The following is a 15,520-nucleotide window of genomic DNA, read 5'->3' as shown; positions in this document are numbered from 1 at the left end:
TTCATTTTGTTGCAGTTTGGCAAATTGATCGTAATACAGTGCTTCACTTTTTCTGCATTTTGTTATGTTGCAGCCTTATTCCAAAATGGAAGAAATTATTTCCCCCCCCCCCTCACAATCCTACTCACAACACCCCATAATGACAACATAAAATTATTTTTTATTTTTGCAGATTTCTTAAAAACAAAAAACACAAAGAAATGACATGTACATACGTATTAACACACTTTGCTCAGTACTTTGGTGATGCACCTTTAGCACCAATTACAGCCTCAAGTCTTCTTGAATATGATGCCACAAGCTTGGTGCACCTATCTTTGGGCAGTTTTGTCCATTCCTCTTTGCAGCACCCCTCAAGCTCCATCAGGTTGGATGGGGAGCGTCGGTGCACAGACATTTTCAGATCTCTCCAGAGATGCTCAATCAGATTCCGGTCTGGGCTCTGGCTGGACCACTCAATGACATTCACAGTTATCCTGAAGCCACACCTTTGATGTCTTGAACAGTCGCCCCAGTCTGAGGTCAAGAGTGCTCTGGAGCAGGTTTTCATCCAGGATGTCTATGTACATTGCTGCATTCATTTTTCCCCTCAATCCTGACTAGTCTCCGGATTCCGATTGTGGATCAAGTTTCACTTTATATAGGCTTTGAAGGATTACTGTTAGCAGGATTGCATCAAAACTGCTGCACAGATTTTGATGAAAGTTTCAACACAGATACGTATTGGGTCATGGAAGACTCCATTAAATTTTGAAGGTGATCCAGATTCCGATTGTGGATCAAGTTTCACTTCATATAGGCTTTGAAGGATTACTGTTAGCAGGATTATGTCAAAATGACTGCATGGATTTTGACAAAATGTTCACCACAGATAGATATTAGACCAAGGAAGACTTCATTAAATTTTGGAGGTGATCCGGATCCAGATTCTGGATCAAGTTTCACTTTATATAGGCTTTGAAGGATTACTGTTAGCAGGACTACATCAAAACTACTGCACAGATTTTGATGAAATTTTCAACATAGATATGTATTGGATCATGGAAGACTCCATTAAATTTTGAAGGTGATCCAGATTCTGATTCTGGATCATGTTTCACTGTATATAGGCTTTGAAGGATTACTGTTAGCAGGATTATGTCAAAACGACTGCATGGATTTTGACATGTTCACCACAGATAGATATTAGACCAAGGAAAACTCCATTAAATTTTGAAGGTGATCCAGATTCTGATTCTGGATCATGTTTCACTGTATATAGGCTTTGAAGGATTACTGTTAGCAGGATTATGTCAAAACGACTGCATGGATTTTGACATGTTCACCACAGATAGATATTAGACCAAGGAAAACTCCATTAAATTTTGAAGGTGATCCAGATTCTGATTCTGGATCAAGTTTCACTTTATATAGGCTTTGAAGGATTACTTTTAGCAGGATTATGTCAAAACTGTTGCATGGATTTTGACAAAATGTTCACCACAGATAGACCAAGGAAGAACCCATTAAATTTTGGAGGTGATCCGGATTCGGATTCTGGATCAAGTTTCACTTCATATAGGCTTTGAAGAATTACTGTTAGCAGGATTACGTCAAAACTACTGCACGGATTTTGACGAAATTTTCAACATAGATACGTATTGGGTCATGGAAGACTCCATTAAATTTTGGAGATAATCTGGATCTGGATTCTGGATTTCACCTTATATAGGCTTTGAAGGATTACTTCAAAATGAATTCACGGATTCTCACCAAATTTGCACCACAGATAGATATTAGGCCATGGAAGAGTCCACTGAATTTTGGAGGTGATCTGGATCCGGAATTAGCGGACGTCGGAAATCTTCGATTGTTTTGTTGATGTTATGGTTTGGTTCATTGGTACTCTTTACAGGTCCAACACCTGAAATGCAAAATGCTAATCAGCGAAACCCAGTTAAAGAGGAATGTTAGGATTTTTCAACCTTGGTTTTGTTTGTCGGCTGAACTTCTCGTTTGGCACAAAAAAAACAAACAACAACGATGATTCATCCGGTATGGATTGACCCTGACTTTCATCTCATTAGGCTCGAACTGAACATTGTGCATACTGATGTTGTTCCAGCTGATCTTAAATTCAGTCTGTTACTTCTCCTGTTTCTTGGCAGTCAGTCCCAGTGACAGCAACAGGACGTTTGGCCTGAGTCCAGTCTGGCCCCTGGAGGCCCCTACAGTTAAACAAGCCAATGGAGACCTGAGGTTGGTCCCACACTGGAGACCTCAAAGCCCGAAAAGCCCCAAGAGTCCAAAAGTCCTGCGCCTTAGTCCTCAGGAAAGCAGGTAGCAGTAGTTTGGTGCTTCTTTTAACTCAGCTCCTGTGTCAGTGTTGTAATTATTAGAATGTCCGATAATACGACGCCATTGTTTTTTTGGCCGTTAATGTTGAATTTCTCTTCACTTTTAGCCTGTCGATGAGAGCCAAGCTCCTGGAGTCAGACAGCAATGACAACAGAGGCTCCAAGGATGACTTTGAGGAGTACAGACCTTCAACACCAACACCTCCTCCCGCTCAGAACGGTGCCAACTCCCTCCATTGCCAGCTTAAGTGCCAGGCGCATATCAGCCATTACCCAGTGTTATAATTCACACTGGCACGAGTGTGAATAATGAATAGAAGCTAAATTAATAATAAATGTGTTGAGTGTTCATTTTCCGACTCCTCTGCCTTTTTAAAATTCAAGAACATCTTCTTTTGCTTCGTCTCTGCAGGCTCCTCAGCGAAGGACAGCCTCCGGGTTCCTCTACCTCAAGGAGACTCAGGCAGTGAGGAAGGGGGTTCCTCTCCAGCTGGCTCTCCCAGGCTTGAAAGGAATTCCCACAGCGGACCGTTCAAGAGCACCCACCGGGCACTGCTGGGCAGAGGCACCATCTTGGCCTCCGTAGGATTGGGTCGCTGCCTAGATATCCCTCCTAGGGTGCCCCCTCGAACTAACCTCCCCTCCCTGGAGGACCATCACCACTCCCAACCTGAACCAGACATCTCACCCCCTAAGCCGTTCATGTCAGACGCCCCCGTAGTGGACGATCTTATCACCTTTTCTGCTTATGAGCCACTCCCTAAACCGCTTGTGGATTTAGCCCTGCAGGTCCAAGAACTGAAGCCCTTGCCCCTTACACCACCGCCACCTCCAAACCCCCGTGAAAGGCCTGACCACTGGAACCCGCAGAGCCCTCGTAGTCCGAGGACTCCCCGTCACGACGGCAGGGCCGGCACAGAGGAATGGGCCCTGACCGCGCATCCAACCAACGGGGAGCAGGGTTGCGAGGTCTTGGACCACAGAGCCGGCAGCAGCAGGAGGAGGTCCAGCCAAGGCTTGCACACCTCTCAGCTAGGTCAGTCGGACTCCATTCATCACTTTAACAGTGTCGTGCCACCACTTGTTTGTTCAGCGTTGGTGGGATTTTTATCCACATTTCCTGTTTTAAGAGTCGCCACATTGAAGTTGAATCTCTCTTTTACCTGCAAAATGTACTTTCCCTGCATGACGATGTTCACAAGAGGCTCAGGCAGGAGTATTATTGTGCCGTTTTAGCAAGATCTCTCTGGCACAAGGGAGGCTTCAGTGCTGCACGGGCCTTTTCATTTGCATCAAAGCTCGTCTTCGGTTATTTGCATATCTCAGGTAACAGCTGGGCCTCCATACTTTAGTCTTAATCCCGCTAAGAAAAGCTACCATCCAATCATCTTTCCTTTCTCTCTCTCCCCCTCTCTCATTTTTGTTCTTCTCAGTATCTTTCAAGTAAGTTTTCTTTTTGTTGGATAGATGAGCAGCACAACGACGGTCACAAAAAGCGAAAGTACTGGATTCAGACTCGCTAATAATCTACTAGCGCCGTCTCTTTGACCGTTTTCCCAACAGTTTTATGATGGCGGTGTGCGCTGAGGACTTTCAAGACTCTGTTAACATTTGCCCCGTTTCTCAGGTGGGAAGAGTGGATGGTGTCATCGATATGAAAAGTCACGTCGTGTTCCCAGGATTGACATCTGCAGTACGTTTGATGCTACAGCTCCCCCTTGTGTCATTTAACATGCAAACACGGGCCTTAAGACAGTGGGAACGGGTGTTTTAAAACAGTAGAAACCTAAAGCATGTAGAGCCAACACTAGCTTCCAGTCCACAAATTTTTACCTTGGAAAAAATTTTCAACGTCAAAGTCCTGTTAGAAGTGGATTTTCATACGCTAAAATATAAATCAAAAGGGCTTTTCAATGTTAAAAAGAATCATATATCTGCTAAATCTGCAATACGGATCAGATGCAGATCAATTTTGATTGAGATATAATGCAAAAAGGAGCACCAAATGGGCTTTTCAATATTAAATTCAAATGTCCACAAAACCCACTGTCCGGATCAGATCCGGATCTAACTTTGTCATGTGATAGTGAGTGCCAGTCTGCACCTCACTTTCAAATATGAGAGTGATTGGGGCACGTTTGATGAAGATATAATGTAAAATATGAATTAAATGGGGTTTTCAATGTTAAATTTAAATAGCCACACAATCTGTAATCTGGATCAGATCTGGATCAGACTTTGTCAGGGGATAGTGAGTGCCAGTCTGCACCTCACTTTCAAATATGAGAGTGATTGGGGCACATTTGATTAAGATATAATGTAAAATATACATTAAATGGGGTTTTCAGTGTTAAATTTAAATGGCCACACAATCTGTAATCTGGATCAGATCCACATCAGACTTTGTCAGGCGATAGTGAGTGCCAGTCTGCACCTCACTTTCAAATATGAGATTGATTGGAGCATGTTTGATGAAGATATAATGTAAAATATACATTAAATGGGGTTTTCAATGTTAAATTTAAATGGCCACAAAATCTGTAATCTGGATCAGATCTGGATCAAACTGTGTCAGGCGATAGTGAGTGCCAGTCTGCACCTCACTTTCAAATATGAGATTGATTGGAGCACGTTTGATGAAGATATAATGTAAAATATACATTAAATGGGGTTTTCAATATTAAATTTAAATGACCACAAAATCTGTAATCTGGATCAAACTTTGTCAGTCAACAAAGGATACTATTCTAAATAGGCAGCATCGGTCACTGAAAAACCTACATGACTATCGATAGTGCACAGCCTAAAGTGCATAGTGCAAGTGAATTTGGTTATATTTCATCTCTCAAGTCATGATGGATGTGTTTTGGGTGCAACATGAAATAAACCAATCAGATTGTCTGTTGTCATTATCTTTAAGAGCCGGGTGCACTGGAACCCGGTGCATTGCTGTGTAGATGGTGAGGAAATGCACGCGAGTACAACATGCCAAAGTGTGCGAATGAATCATTTAGGAGAGCAGCCACCAAAGCTCCCTGAGGTGAAGCAGTAAAGCAGTATGGTGATGTTTTGTATTTTTTTTTTTCCATTACTATTTGCTTTTATTTTGCTTAGCAATTGTGTTTTGGATTTGCTGTGGCGACCCCGTGTGCAGCCAAAGGGACTTACTGTGCAGTTTCATTGTAGTTTGATGCGGTATAAAAAGTAGTTAAAAACAAAAAACTTTGCTCTTTTCTTTAGACCAAACACAAGAAAGTGCCAAAAAAGTGAAAGTGTAAGAAAGACTTGTGAGGGAAGCCACCAAAAGCTGGAACTGGTGGTGTAACAGGCCAACGTAGAGCTGCGTAATGTGGCATGCCATCGCTGCCGAGCTTACGCAGCCCTATGTGGCAATCCGCTGAGGGATACAAAGGGGTCCGCGAAATGGACACAAAAAATTAAACCTGTTTAATTTTTTCACAGACACTGGGCACAGTGCTCTACGCAAGTCTACGCAACACTGCACTGCTGTACACAACGCCTCCGCAATTGTACGCTACCCTACATCAGTCCGGCCAAAAAATTCTTTTAGTTTTTTTTTTTAAATCAGTAGATACCTGCATTGCTAGATTTTATTCATCCTGCTGGACTCTGCTAAACCTTGCCGACAGTGAAGCTTGAAAACCACAGAAGAAGAAGAAGAGGCACGCAATATACACAGCCATTCTTGCATACTAGATACACAGCGCAATGCAACTTTACGCAGATTTATTCCAGGTTTTGTAAACGGAGCTTTAGCCACAGAAGCACATCACCCCATCAGAGTTGTCCTGAGTGTCTTGGTGGCTTCCCTCACATGCCTCCTTCTTGCTCAGTTTACTCATTGTTTCATTTCAAAGTCCAGGGATCTGACAATATCCAGGCAAGGAACATTTGGCCAATGGTACGATGGGTTATTACCTCCAGCTACAGTGGTGTGGGAAGTACAGAAACGGGCTCTGTCCCTGTGTACACGCGCGCTGACGTCCATGCATCCTTGAGCGTGCGCACGCTAGCTTCCCTGCATGTGTCCAGAGTCAAACAGGCTTGTTAACAAGTCAATACCAAATAGTCGCAGTCCCAAGAAACCTCAAACTTAAGGTCTTGTCACAACCGTCTTGCATCAGTTCAGGGGGCGCCGACCTTGACCAACATTTTCCTGCGTCAAAATATTGGTCAGTGCCCAGATACCACTTCGGTGGCAGCTGGTGTTCGCTGACACTCGGTGTGTTGACACGGCTTCGAGGAGAAGACATTTGTTGATTTAAGAGCATAGCGGCTTTGCACGGACTGTAAGAGTGCCCTTTGGTGACTCTCCACACTCTGGATCTGGTCTGTTGACTCTCCAGCTTTGGATTCTCCACAGAGATTCTTAACACTCGGGTCCCCGAGAGAGGCGCCTCGTTTGTTACGCTGCTAACAGTCGTAATCCCACAAACGGCGTGCAGTCATTACATCGGGCACACAGAGATGAAAAAAGCCACACGTAATTAGACTGTTTCAACTAAACGTCTTCCCGTCTCACGCTTTAATGTCTCAGAGGGACGCCATCGATGTAAATAACGCCATTCGGTAGATACGTCGCATTTAGAGGCGGCAAACGCTCAGCCATGTTGATTTATTCCACGTTTTGTCTGCATCCTGTTCCACGACACTATAGTACTCTAAAATAAACTTTGACTGACTGAGTCATAAAGGTGGGTCCATAAGTATTTGGACAGTGACAGGCAGTATGGTAATTCAGACTGAGTCATCACGCAAGAAGAGGACAAGTGAGGGAAGCCTCCAAGATGCTGAAGGAGTTATAAACCTGTGGCTGTAACAGGAGAAACAGTGCAGCTTTTTGCATAACAAGCTGTACAGCTTTATGATGTCATGGCACAGAGAAGCATTTTTTTTTTTTTTTTAGAGATTTCAGCTACAGTTTGCTAGAGACTAGAGCCTGGACTTTATTTTTTGCAAATCCTTAGTCCCATTAGCGATGGAGACAAAACGCACTATGTGTAGCTTCTTTTGTAGAAAAGCCAATAAACTCCATCAGTGTTGTCTGAGTGTCTTGGTGGCTTTCTTCACTTGGCTCCTTTTCTACAGGCAAATGTGCAATGTTCAGTTTCTCCAATCACAGTCACAGATGCCTATAAGTCCTTCAGGAGCCTTTAACATAGCACGAGACAAGACAGGGAGGTTATAGACGTCTGTGGCTGTGTTTGGAGAGACTGCACAGGGCACAATCAAACGGCTCTCCAAATAGAGTTGTGATAGGTGTTTTGGTGGCTTCCCTCAGTAGTCTCCTTCTTGAACATTTGGTCAGTTTTTGAGAACTTCCAGATTTGCCAATAAAAATAATACTTCAGTTTAGTTTGTCCAGTTAATTATGGGCTCTGAAAATAGAGACACTGTGTAGAAAAAAATGTTTTTTGTTGTTTTTCTTACTCCCCTTGAATTGAAGGTAAACATCATTGAAGGTAAACATGAGCACAAATGCAGATTCAACATTGGAAAAATGTATTTGATGGGCAATTTTCATTAGATTAGATTAGATTAGATATAACTTTATTGATCTCTTGGGAAGCCCCCCTCAGGGAAATTGAGGTTCCAGTAGCATTGTATAGCAGCACAGAGGGTAAGAAGCACACAGAGTATCAAAAGTGAAAGTAAAAAGAAAAAGGGTTTGCAAATGTAAATATAAATACGCAATATAAATACCAGACATACTGTTACTCTCATTCCCGTCCTCTGTCTTCCTGTTAGAATTAAAGCCACCTGAAGCAAGAAAGTGCAGGAAAGGATGAGAGGTTTCTTTCATTTGCCTTTCTGACTTCTTTGTTTTCTATTTTTCTAGTTTTGGACCTGCCCTTGTGCCAGGACACACAGGACTTTGAGGAGAAGCCCACACTGCCGTTTTGTCTCCACCCGAACCCTGGCATCTGGGGCCCCAAGACCCGCTGCCTGGAGGTCAGCGTTATTCCCCGGCCCCGTCCCTCCCCCGTCCGTCACCGTATTGACCCCTGGAGCTTCATTTCAGCTGGTGTGCGGAACTCAGGTGGCAACCGCAGCCCAAGTCGCTCGAACGGCAACTCTTGGGGTTACCAGCCTTCCTCGACTAACCCTTTCATCAACTGTGACCCCTTTCCTTCACCGGATTGTGACCCCTTTACCCTCAAAGCCGACCCCTCAAGCAGCTTGGATGTTCCCTCGCCATTTGACCCGTTCTCGCCACCTTTTCCCACCTCCCGTTCCGCCCCTTGCTCGACCAACGGCTCTCCCACGCTACCTTCATTCCGTGTAGCGCCGCTCAACCCGGCTGACTCGCCCCTCATTGACTTGGACTGGGCGGCCTGCAGCAAGCCCCTAGATAGCACCAAAGAGAGGGTCCACCCCCGCGGGACGCTGGGCCTCAAACCTTTCAAATCCCCCACTCAACTCAGAGACGATAGGTTCTAATATCAGTGTTCCAACAACTGTGCTTGGCTCAGCCCATGAAGGGTTTAATGCCGCCTTGCAGGGTTATTTATGTGGCAGCCTGCTGATTAGAAAACCCAGAAATCCACTGAAAGGTGGCCTGTTGGAGAACCGGCGCCCATTTCATTGTTGCTTTCTGTCTGTGTTTCTCGATCACTTTGAAGGACCAGGACCCGGATCACTAATCCCATCTTCAGATTCTGCTCATACCACCTGCCTTCATACCCCTGCCTGCCCCCCCGCCTTTGAAGCGTTGTGACAATGCAGAGGTGGATACGGCAACTTGCACAGCTCCATCCGCCTGTACCTCTCTGCAGACTGAAAGCATTCGGGACAATGGATAATTGGAGTGCCTTATTTCCTAAAGTGTTCTGAACACGCATCTTATCGAGGTTCCCTGAATTGTGAATCAGGTGCAAAGGGAACACACCACACAAATTTGGTCGAAACCATCAAAACGGCTTTGATTGTTGTGGTAGAAGAGTGTCTAGACCCATTGTTACAGAAAACGTGCCGTGTCTGCCTGTTGCATTATGGGAGAAAACACTCGGAGCGGGAATTCCAGGCCACTCTGACTTGAGCCAGACATTCTATTTGGAAGTAGATAACAGTCTAGCTATATTCTTTGGGAAACACCTCGGGTAGGACAGCCTGGTCTGACCGGGCAGGTGATCAAGCGCAGGAAGCGGGACGCGGGAAGGTGCTGAATTCAACTTCGTATGCCAAAGATTGCCAATGGGACAGCGCGAGGACACGAACAAAACATTTAACACCCTACGATTCTGGAATATCCAGGTATCGGGTCTCAAGTCAGGCGGGGTTTAAGGTGATCAGAGTTGCCACATACACTTACTGAACCACCCTGGGTCCTGATTGGTAATGGATTGGGTACACTAATAGTCCTTCCCTATGTACCAAAACTAGCCATCCATCTTGGCCTCGGCAGAACCGGTGCGCTCAGGAAAATGCAGCATATAGCCATCACGTCATAGTCGATATCGCCTCACAATTAACAGGTATAACATTTCTTGATTAAATGCTACATTTGTCATTCATTTTGTAGAGGAAATCGTTATCAGGCTAGATCCTAGATTGCTGCCAAGGATCAACGCGTCCCTGATCGTGAGAATAGACTTCCAATCTGCTTAAGTTTTGGACAAACTCTGATCCTGCGCCAACATATGAAAAAGGGCGGAGACAAAGAAGAACGTTCCCATAAAGTAGGAGGCAGGGACGGGTGCAGCTAATCTAAAAATAATCGCAAATCCGCGAAGTAAAACGTCAACTGCAAGAACACTAAAATCAACGAGGCACGAAAACATTTAACCCAAACTACATCCAACTTTTATTGCATGAACTTAGCTTCGGGTTTTTTGTTTTTTTGGCAATAAAAACCTGAAAACAGACCAAAAGAGTTGAAATTTTAATACGTCCTAGCGTAAACATAGAGGTTTCCAAAAAGGTGACGCATGTCGAGAACAGATGACAATCTAGACATAAAAATGAAACGAAACAATAGTTCCCATTCAGTATACAGTACAGAAAGTATAAAGGGAAGAAGAAATATTAAGAAATAAAAATAAACATGGAAAGCTTGACCTCCTCCTCCTCGAGGTGATGGTCATTGGGTTCACGCAATGTCAGTTTTGCTGACTGTATTACTACATTAGCTCCAACAGGGACAAACATACAATTTTATGGTTTACAAATGTTTCCCACCGTTACCTTGATTCTCGACAAAAACGAACAATTAACGGACTTGGAAGTTAGCGGAAGTTAATTGGTCCGCCGACGGTTTTCAACGTTAGCTGAATTGTGCCCACTGCTGGTAGGAGGATGGATAGATATAACTTCAAATACACTTATAAATACACAAGAAATGCTTTTTCAGTACAACAGTGCGGCTGATCACGGTCTCCGTTGAAACGCAATATAACGAGCCTATGGAAAAACGGTATTTTGTAAGCGCTGGTCTTTGATTTTCTGTTTTGAAAAGCAAGAAAACACAAAGTTGTTCTGAAAACAAAGCATTTCTCCCAAACTGTCCTCCAACGTGAAAGGTTCTGGAGGTGATAATCAACTGTACGAATCCACAATTTGCATTAAAAAACAAATAAATACACGTCATCATTAAAATACACCTGTAATTTGGATTTGTTAGGCGAACCGTTTTTCTACCCATTTTTTAGTGTTGAAGAATAGACTGCAAATTAAATGGGAAAAACATTGGATTTCAGATAGATATCGAGCTACAATGGATATGAATTTAAAAAAATGAATTAAATATGCAGATTTAGGATTATTTCAAGCTACGTGTAACTTCAACCTCACCTGCTCTTAATTTCCATCATGCTTGTGATACAGTTGTTCCCCCGAACAACACGTCCAGGTGGCAGTCAAGCAACATGCAAGTACAATACTAGAGAAGCTACAACCACTACCTTTGCCCCCCCAGGACTAAACCAAACCAACTGTTTTAGGTTCCTTAGATGGCCCCAAAACACAATCAGGATGTTCCCAAAAATAAAAACTGGCCTCAACCCAGTTATCCAAGATGGCCGCCAAAATAGGGTTTTTTCACTTAAACACCAATTATTTCTGTCATTAAGTCTATTGTTTGTTCCTACTGTGTATTTTAATGATAAGGGTCTATTGGCGGCCATTTTGGACGCCATTTTGAATCTTAAACCCATGAATGAATTTAGTTTAGGCACAAATGAGTTTGCTGTGACCTGCAATGGTCTTCCCATTGAATCTCTGTGATATTTAAGTTGTTTATATGTTGTTTAAAGTTTTAGTGAAAAAACCTATTTTGGCAGCCATTTTGGATAACTGGCTTGAGGCCAGTTTTTATTTCTTGGGAACATCCTGATTGTGTTTTGGGTTCATCTAAGGAACCTAAAACAGTTGGTTTGGTTTAGTCCTGGGGGGGTGCAAAGGTAGTGGTCGTAGCTCCCTTAGTACAAATTTTCACCATCCACCAAACATCCAGCAGGTGGCAGTGTTGAACAGGAGCCGCTACATAAGCAAAATAATACTGGTTTGGTTTATTGACGGATCTGTTGCTTCAACGTTTCCCAACATCTAATCAGTTTATACTAATTTGATTTGGCAAGTAAAAAAAAACAATCATGTAGAAGGAATTTTAGCTCGTTTAACTATGAATCGACTGACCTCGGCCACCGTTTGAAGTGCACTATAACGAGCCTGTGGAAAAATGGTAATTCGTAAGCACTGGTCCTCGATTTTCTGTTTTGAAAAGCAAAGAAAACAAATTTATTCTGAAAACAAAACATTTCTTCCACTTCTCGCTGGGCATTTTACAGGCTAGGCTAGCCTAGGCTTTTCCAAAGCCTAGGTGTATTTTGGTGACTTTTTCCAAACAAAAGTATCCAAACGTGATGCGCTTTTCGGTCGTTTAACATTATAAATGAAAGCTTTTGGGGGCAATTTAGCAACCGTTTGGACAGAACAATTTTCGTCTCTTCATTCCGACACCGATTACATTCATCAACGACTCCTGAGTGCGCGATTAGTCTCGTAAGCACCGCGAGTAATAATCATAGTGTTAAATAAAAGCAGCCGATTGTGGTGATGACTGGATATTATTTTAATTAATAATAAAAATGCTCCGTGTCGCTCTCAAAATATTATCCACTTGAGTGGGTTCACATCAGAATCGTACCATTTTTATTTATTTATTTATTTATTTTTGCATTAATACAGATTTTGCCTGCTTTGTTTTTTCCCCCCTCGTTTGCCATCGAGTGCTCGGCTGCTGGTTGAAATCTCGGCCCTTGAGGCTCACTTATCTCTACCTCCCTCCCTCCGGGTGATGAGAGAGAGAGATAGTTCCTTCTTATTACGCCTCCTCATTGCTTCCATTTTCTGCAGAAACTTTCCTTCAGTTTTGTCCTGACACTGCAGCACGTTCTTTTCACTAATAGCTAGGTTTCTGTGCAGGCAAAAGAAAGAAAGAAAAAAGAAACTATTTGTTTGAGTACTACAGAGATTCTTTGCAGAGGATGATGCACTTTATGGACACAGTGTGAATTGAATTTGAATTTACTTTTGAAGCTGAAAACTGTTTTTGGAACCACAGTAGACCTTATAACTCAATCGACAAACTAAATCTACAGTTTACTGTTTAATATAAATTATCACGTTTGCAGACAGTTTTTTTTAGACAAGTCTGGGGATGGATGCATACTGGCAAGGGAAGCCACCAAGACTACAGAGGAGGCTTCGGCTTTTGTTGTGAACTTGTGACTACCTAGTCTGTCGCATCAACTCACAACTTCACTGAATTCCATTCAAGAAATCAGATCTGATCTTGGCTCGAGTATGCTCCTTCAGAGTTGTGATGGCATCTTGATGGCTTCCCTCGCTCACTCCTTGCACAGTCACTCAGCTTTTAAGTCCTGCTTTCTCCAGACAGATTTACCATATGGTTTGTATTTCTGTAAAAAAAAAAAGAAAGTCCAGTCAGTGACTTGTAAAAGTTCGCATATTGATTGCCCAACTTGTTAAAGGAAAACCGGCTGTAAAAGTGATCATCTGTCTTTAAAATAATCCTCATATTTAATTTGCCCAACTATGGCCACTGAAAATGGAGGCCCTGGGTATACAAATGGATGTAATTCCTAATTGGTTAAAAGAGGCACTTTTGTCCAAATACTTATGGCCCTGTATAGAATGTCTTGGCCTGTGGTTCCATCCCGTCGTCTGACCTGTCAGATATAAACGCCGTTTTGAGCATGCAAATGCACCAATTTTAATATAGAAGTTGTCTCCCTTTTTTTTTCCTTTTCCCGCCCCGTTGTAGCTGCTGGCGTTTTATAGTCGTGATGAGTGATGAGTTATTTCCTCGACTCTTTGTGTCAGCAGGTAAAACCGCGAGTGCTTTCCTCCGATAGTCATTAGGTGCGGTAGCCGTTATTGTCAACACGGCTCTGCCAGGGAACAAAAAGTCTACATGATGGAAATTGGGATGATTGAGATGTCTGGCGAAGTAGTTCTGTCACCATTCGCGTGCGAGCGTGTCAAGTATCCACTTCAGCGTGCCACTCACGACGGGTTGTTTTCTCCATGTTACGCTTTAATCTCCCGCAGACTTGAGGCGGAAAAACAATCTGCTGTTTCCCGTCAGGTGTGCACGCGCGGAGTAATCGACTTGTGTGCAATAACGGGAATAACCGCGCTTTTCACATATGGTTACATCGAAGTGGGAACAAGGCCAGCAGTGCTAGCGCAAATGTGTCAAATAGGTGGCGCGGCGCCCGGAGCTGGCGCATTTCTTCAGTGTCTTGTGGTTGGGAGCAATATTGATACTCTGGACCCCATTTTTAACATTGAAGAAGCTCTACATAACTAAAAGAAGGCGTAAATCCCATATAGGGTTTGAGGCCAATGGGTGTTGGCGATTATTCCTGGATGCCGTAGTGGGAAGTGTCTGATCCCCCCCGGACAGGACAGGACGGCACTCCATCATTAGTCACTTACCAGGTGAGGGTTTTATCCCTTTCCAGCCTTGATTGAGGAAAAAAATAAAATGAGAGAGCAAGTAGATTCGTAGGATCAGGAGTTTTTTACGGCCCCTATGTAGACTTGGGTTCAGTTACTGCCGCGCAACCCGTCTATTCTTGGACAAGACGATTTGCACTCCCCTTGGCTGGGGAAGTAACCAGTGATGAACTGGCATCCCATCCTTGGAGTGTTGTTGACTTTCATCTGTCTGACGCTACGGAATCTAGGGATATGGACGGACACCATAGAGCATTGGGGAAAACGATGTAGGGTCCAGTACACCACGGAATCCCCTTGGATCCAGACAATCATGACTACTTTCTGGAAGTTGGGATGGACTATCATTGGGTTACCCCCTTGGTATTTTCCACTTGGGTTCCCCGACACTGAGGGACGTTCATACTGGATCACACCAAGGAAAACATTCCAGAGAGACAAAATGTCAAAAAAGTCTTAACAGTAGTGATGGTGTATTCCATCTGGCATAAGAAGAAGACCGAGCGATCATAATTAACCTGATACCATGTGACCCCAACCCCCGTTAGTGGTGGAACCGAAATATTCTGTATGTTTGTGTTACTGCGAGCGCCAGCTGGACATTTATTTTCTTTCGTCTTTTACGGACAGCGACATCTGGTTTTAGCTGTCAGATTTCAAAACGGGAGCTGCCACTTTTCTGACAGAACTGGCAGCTGACACTCTGACAAGATGCTCCCGATGAGCCGCGTGGATGTGCGCCGCGTCGCCGCGAATCAGCATCGCCATGTACGAAACCACAGCACGAGTGAAAGCAGAATTATCATCGGAGCGGCTAATCTGGGCCGGCACGCGGCTCCTGGCTACCCCACGTTCAACCCAACAACAGCGAGCATCAAGAATTCAACTCCTCTAATCAGTGAGCGACACACGGTCAATACAACGCATGAATAAACGCTAACGAGACGCACAAAGGTGAAAAAACCGAGGGCGCCGACCCTCGTCATAGCCAAAGTGTCGACAATCAAAGCTATTATCTAGAAAAGAGGAAACACAAACTATGTGTGGCATGAAAAGGTTTGGGCAACCTGAGATATTTTTTTTATACATTTACATGATTTGCAAAAAAGGGGAAAAAAATCTCCACATGCTGTAAATTTAATAAATATAAATCCAAATGAAATCAATGTGTACATTCTGCC

The 15,520-nt window shown here is 43.6% G+C and overlaps 1 protein-coding gene across 1 annotated transcript in view; it reads left to right on the top strand.

The window, feature by feature from the left end:
* Positions 1–10,560, top strand: part of LOC117505356 (mitogen-activated protein kinase kinase kinase 11) — a 53,585-nt gene extending 43,025 nt beyond the window's left edge. The window contains 4 exon segments of the mRNA XM_034165000.1: positions 2,148–2,319; positions 2,444–2,556; positions 2,749–3,372; positions 8,197–10,560. Of these exon segments, the coding sequence (XP_034020891.1) occupies positions 2,148–2,319; positions 2,444–2,556; positions 2,749–3,372; positions 8,197–8,798 (1,511 nt within the window). The 3' untranslated portion in view covers positions 8,799–10,560.
* The last annotated feature ends 4,960 nt before the right edge of the window (positions 10,561–15,520 follow it).

This window comes from Thalassophryne amazonica, chromosome 23, assembly GCF_902500255.1.
Source record: "Thalassophryne amazonica chromosome 23, fThaAma1.1, whole genome shotgun sequence".
NCBI lineage: Eukaryota > Metazoa > Chordata > Actinopteri > Batrachoidiformes > Batrachoididae > Thalassophryne > Thalassophryne amazonica.
Note: the sequence above shows the minus strand (reverse complement) of the source record. Positions and strands in the feature narration are given on the sequence as shown.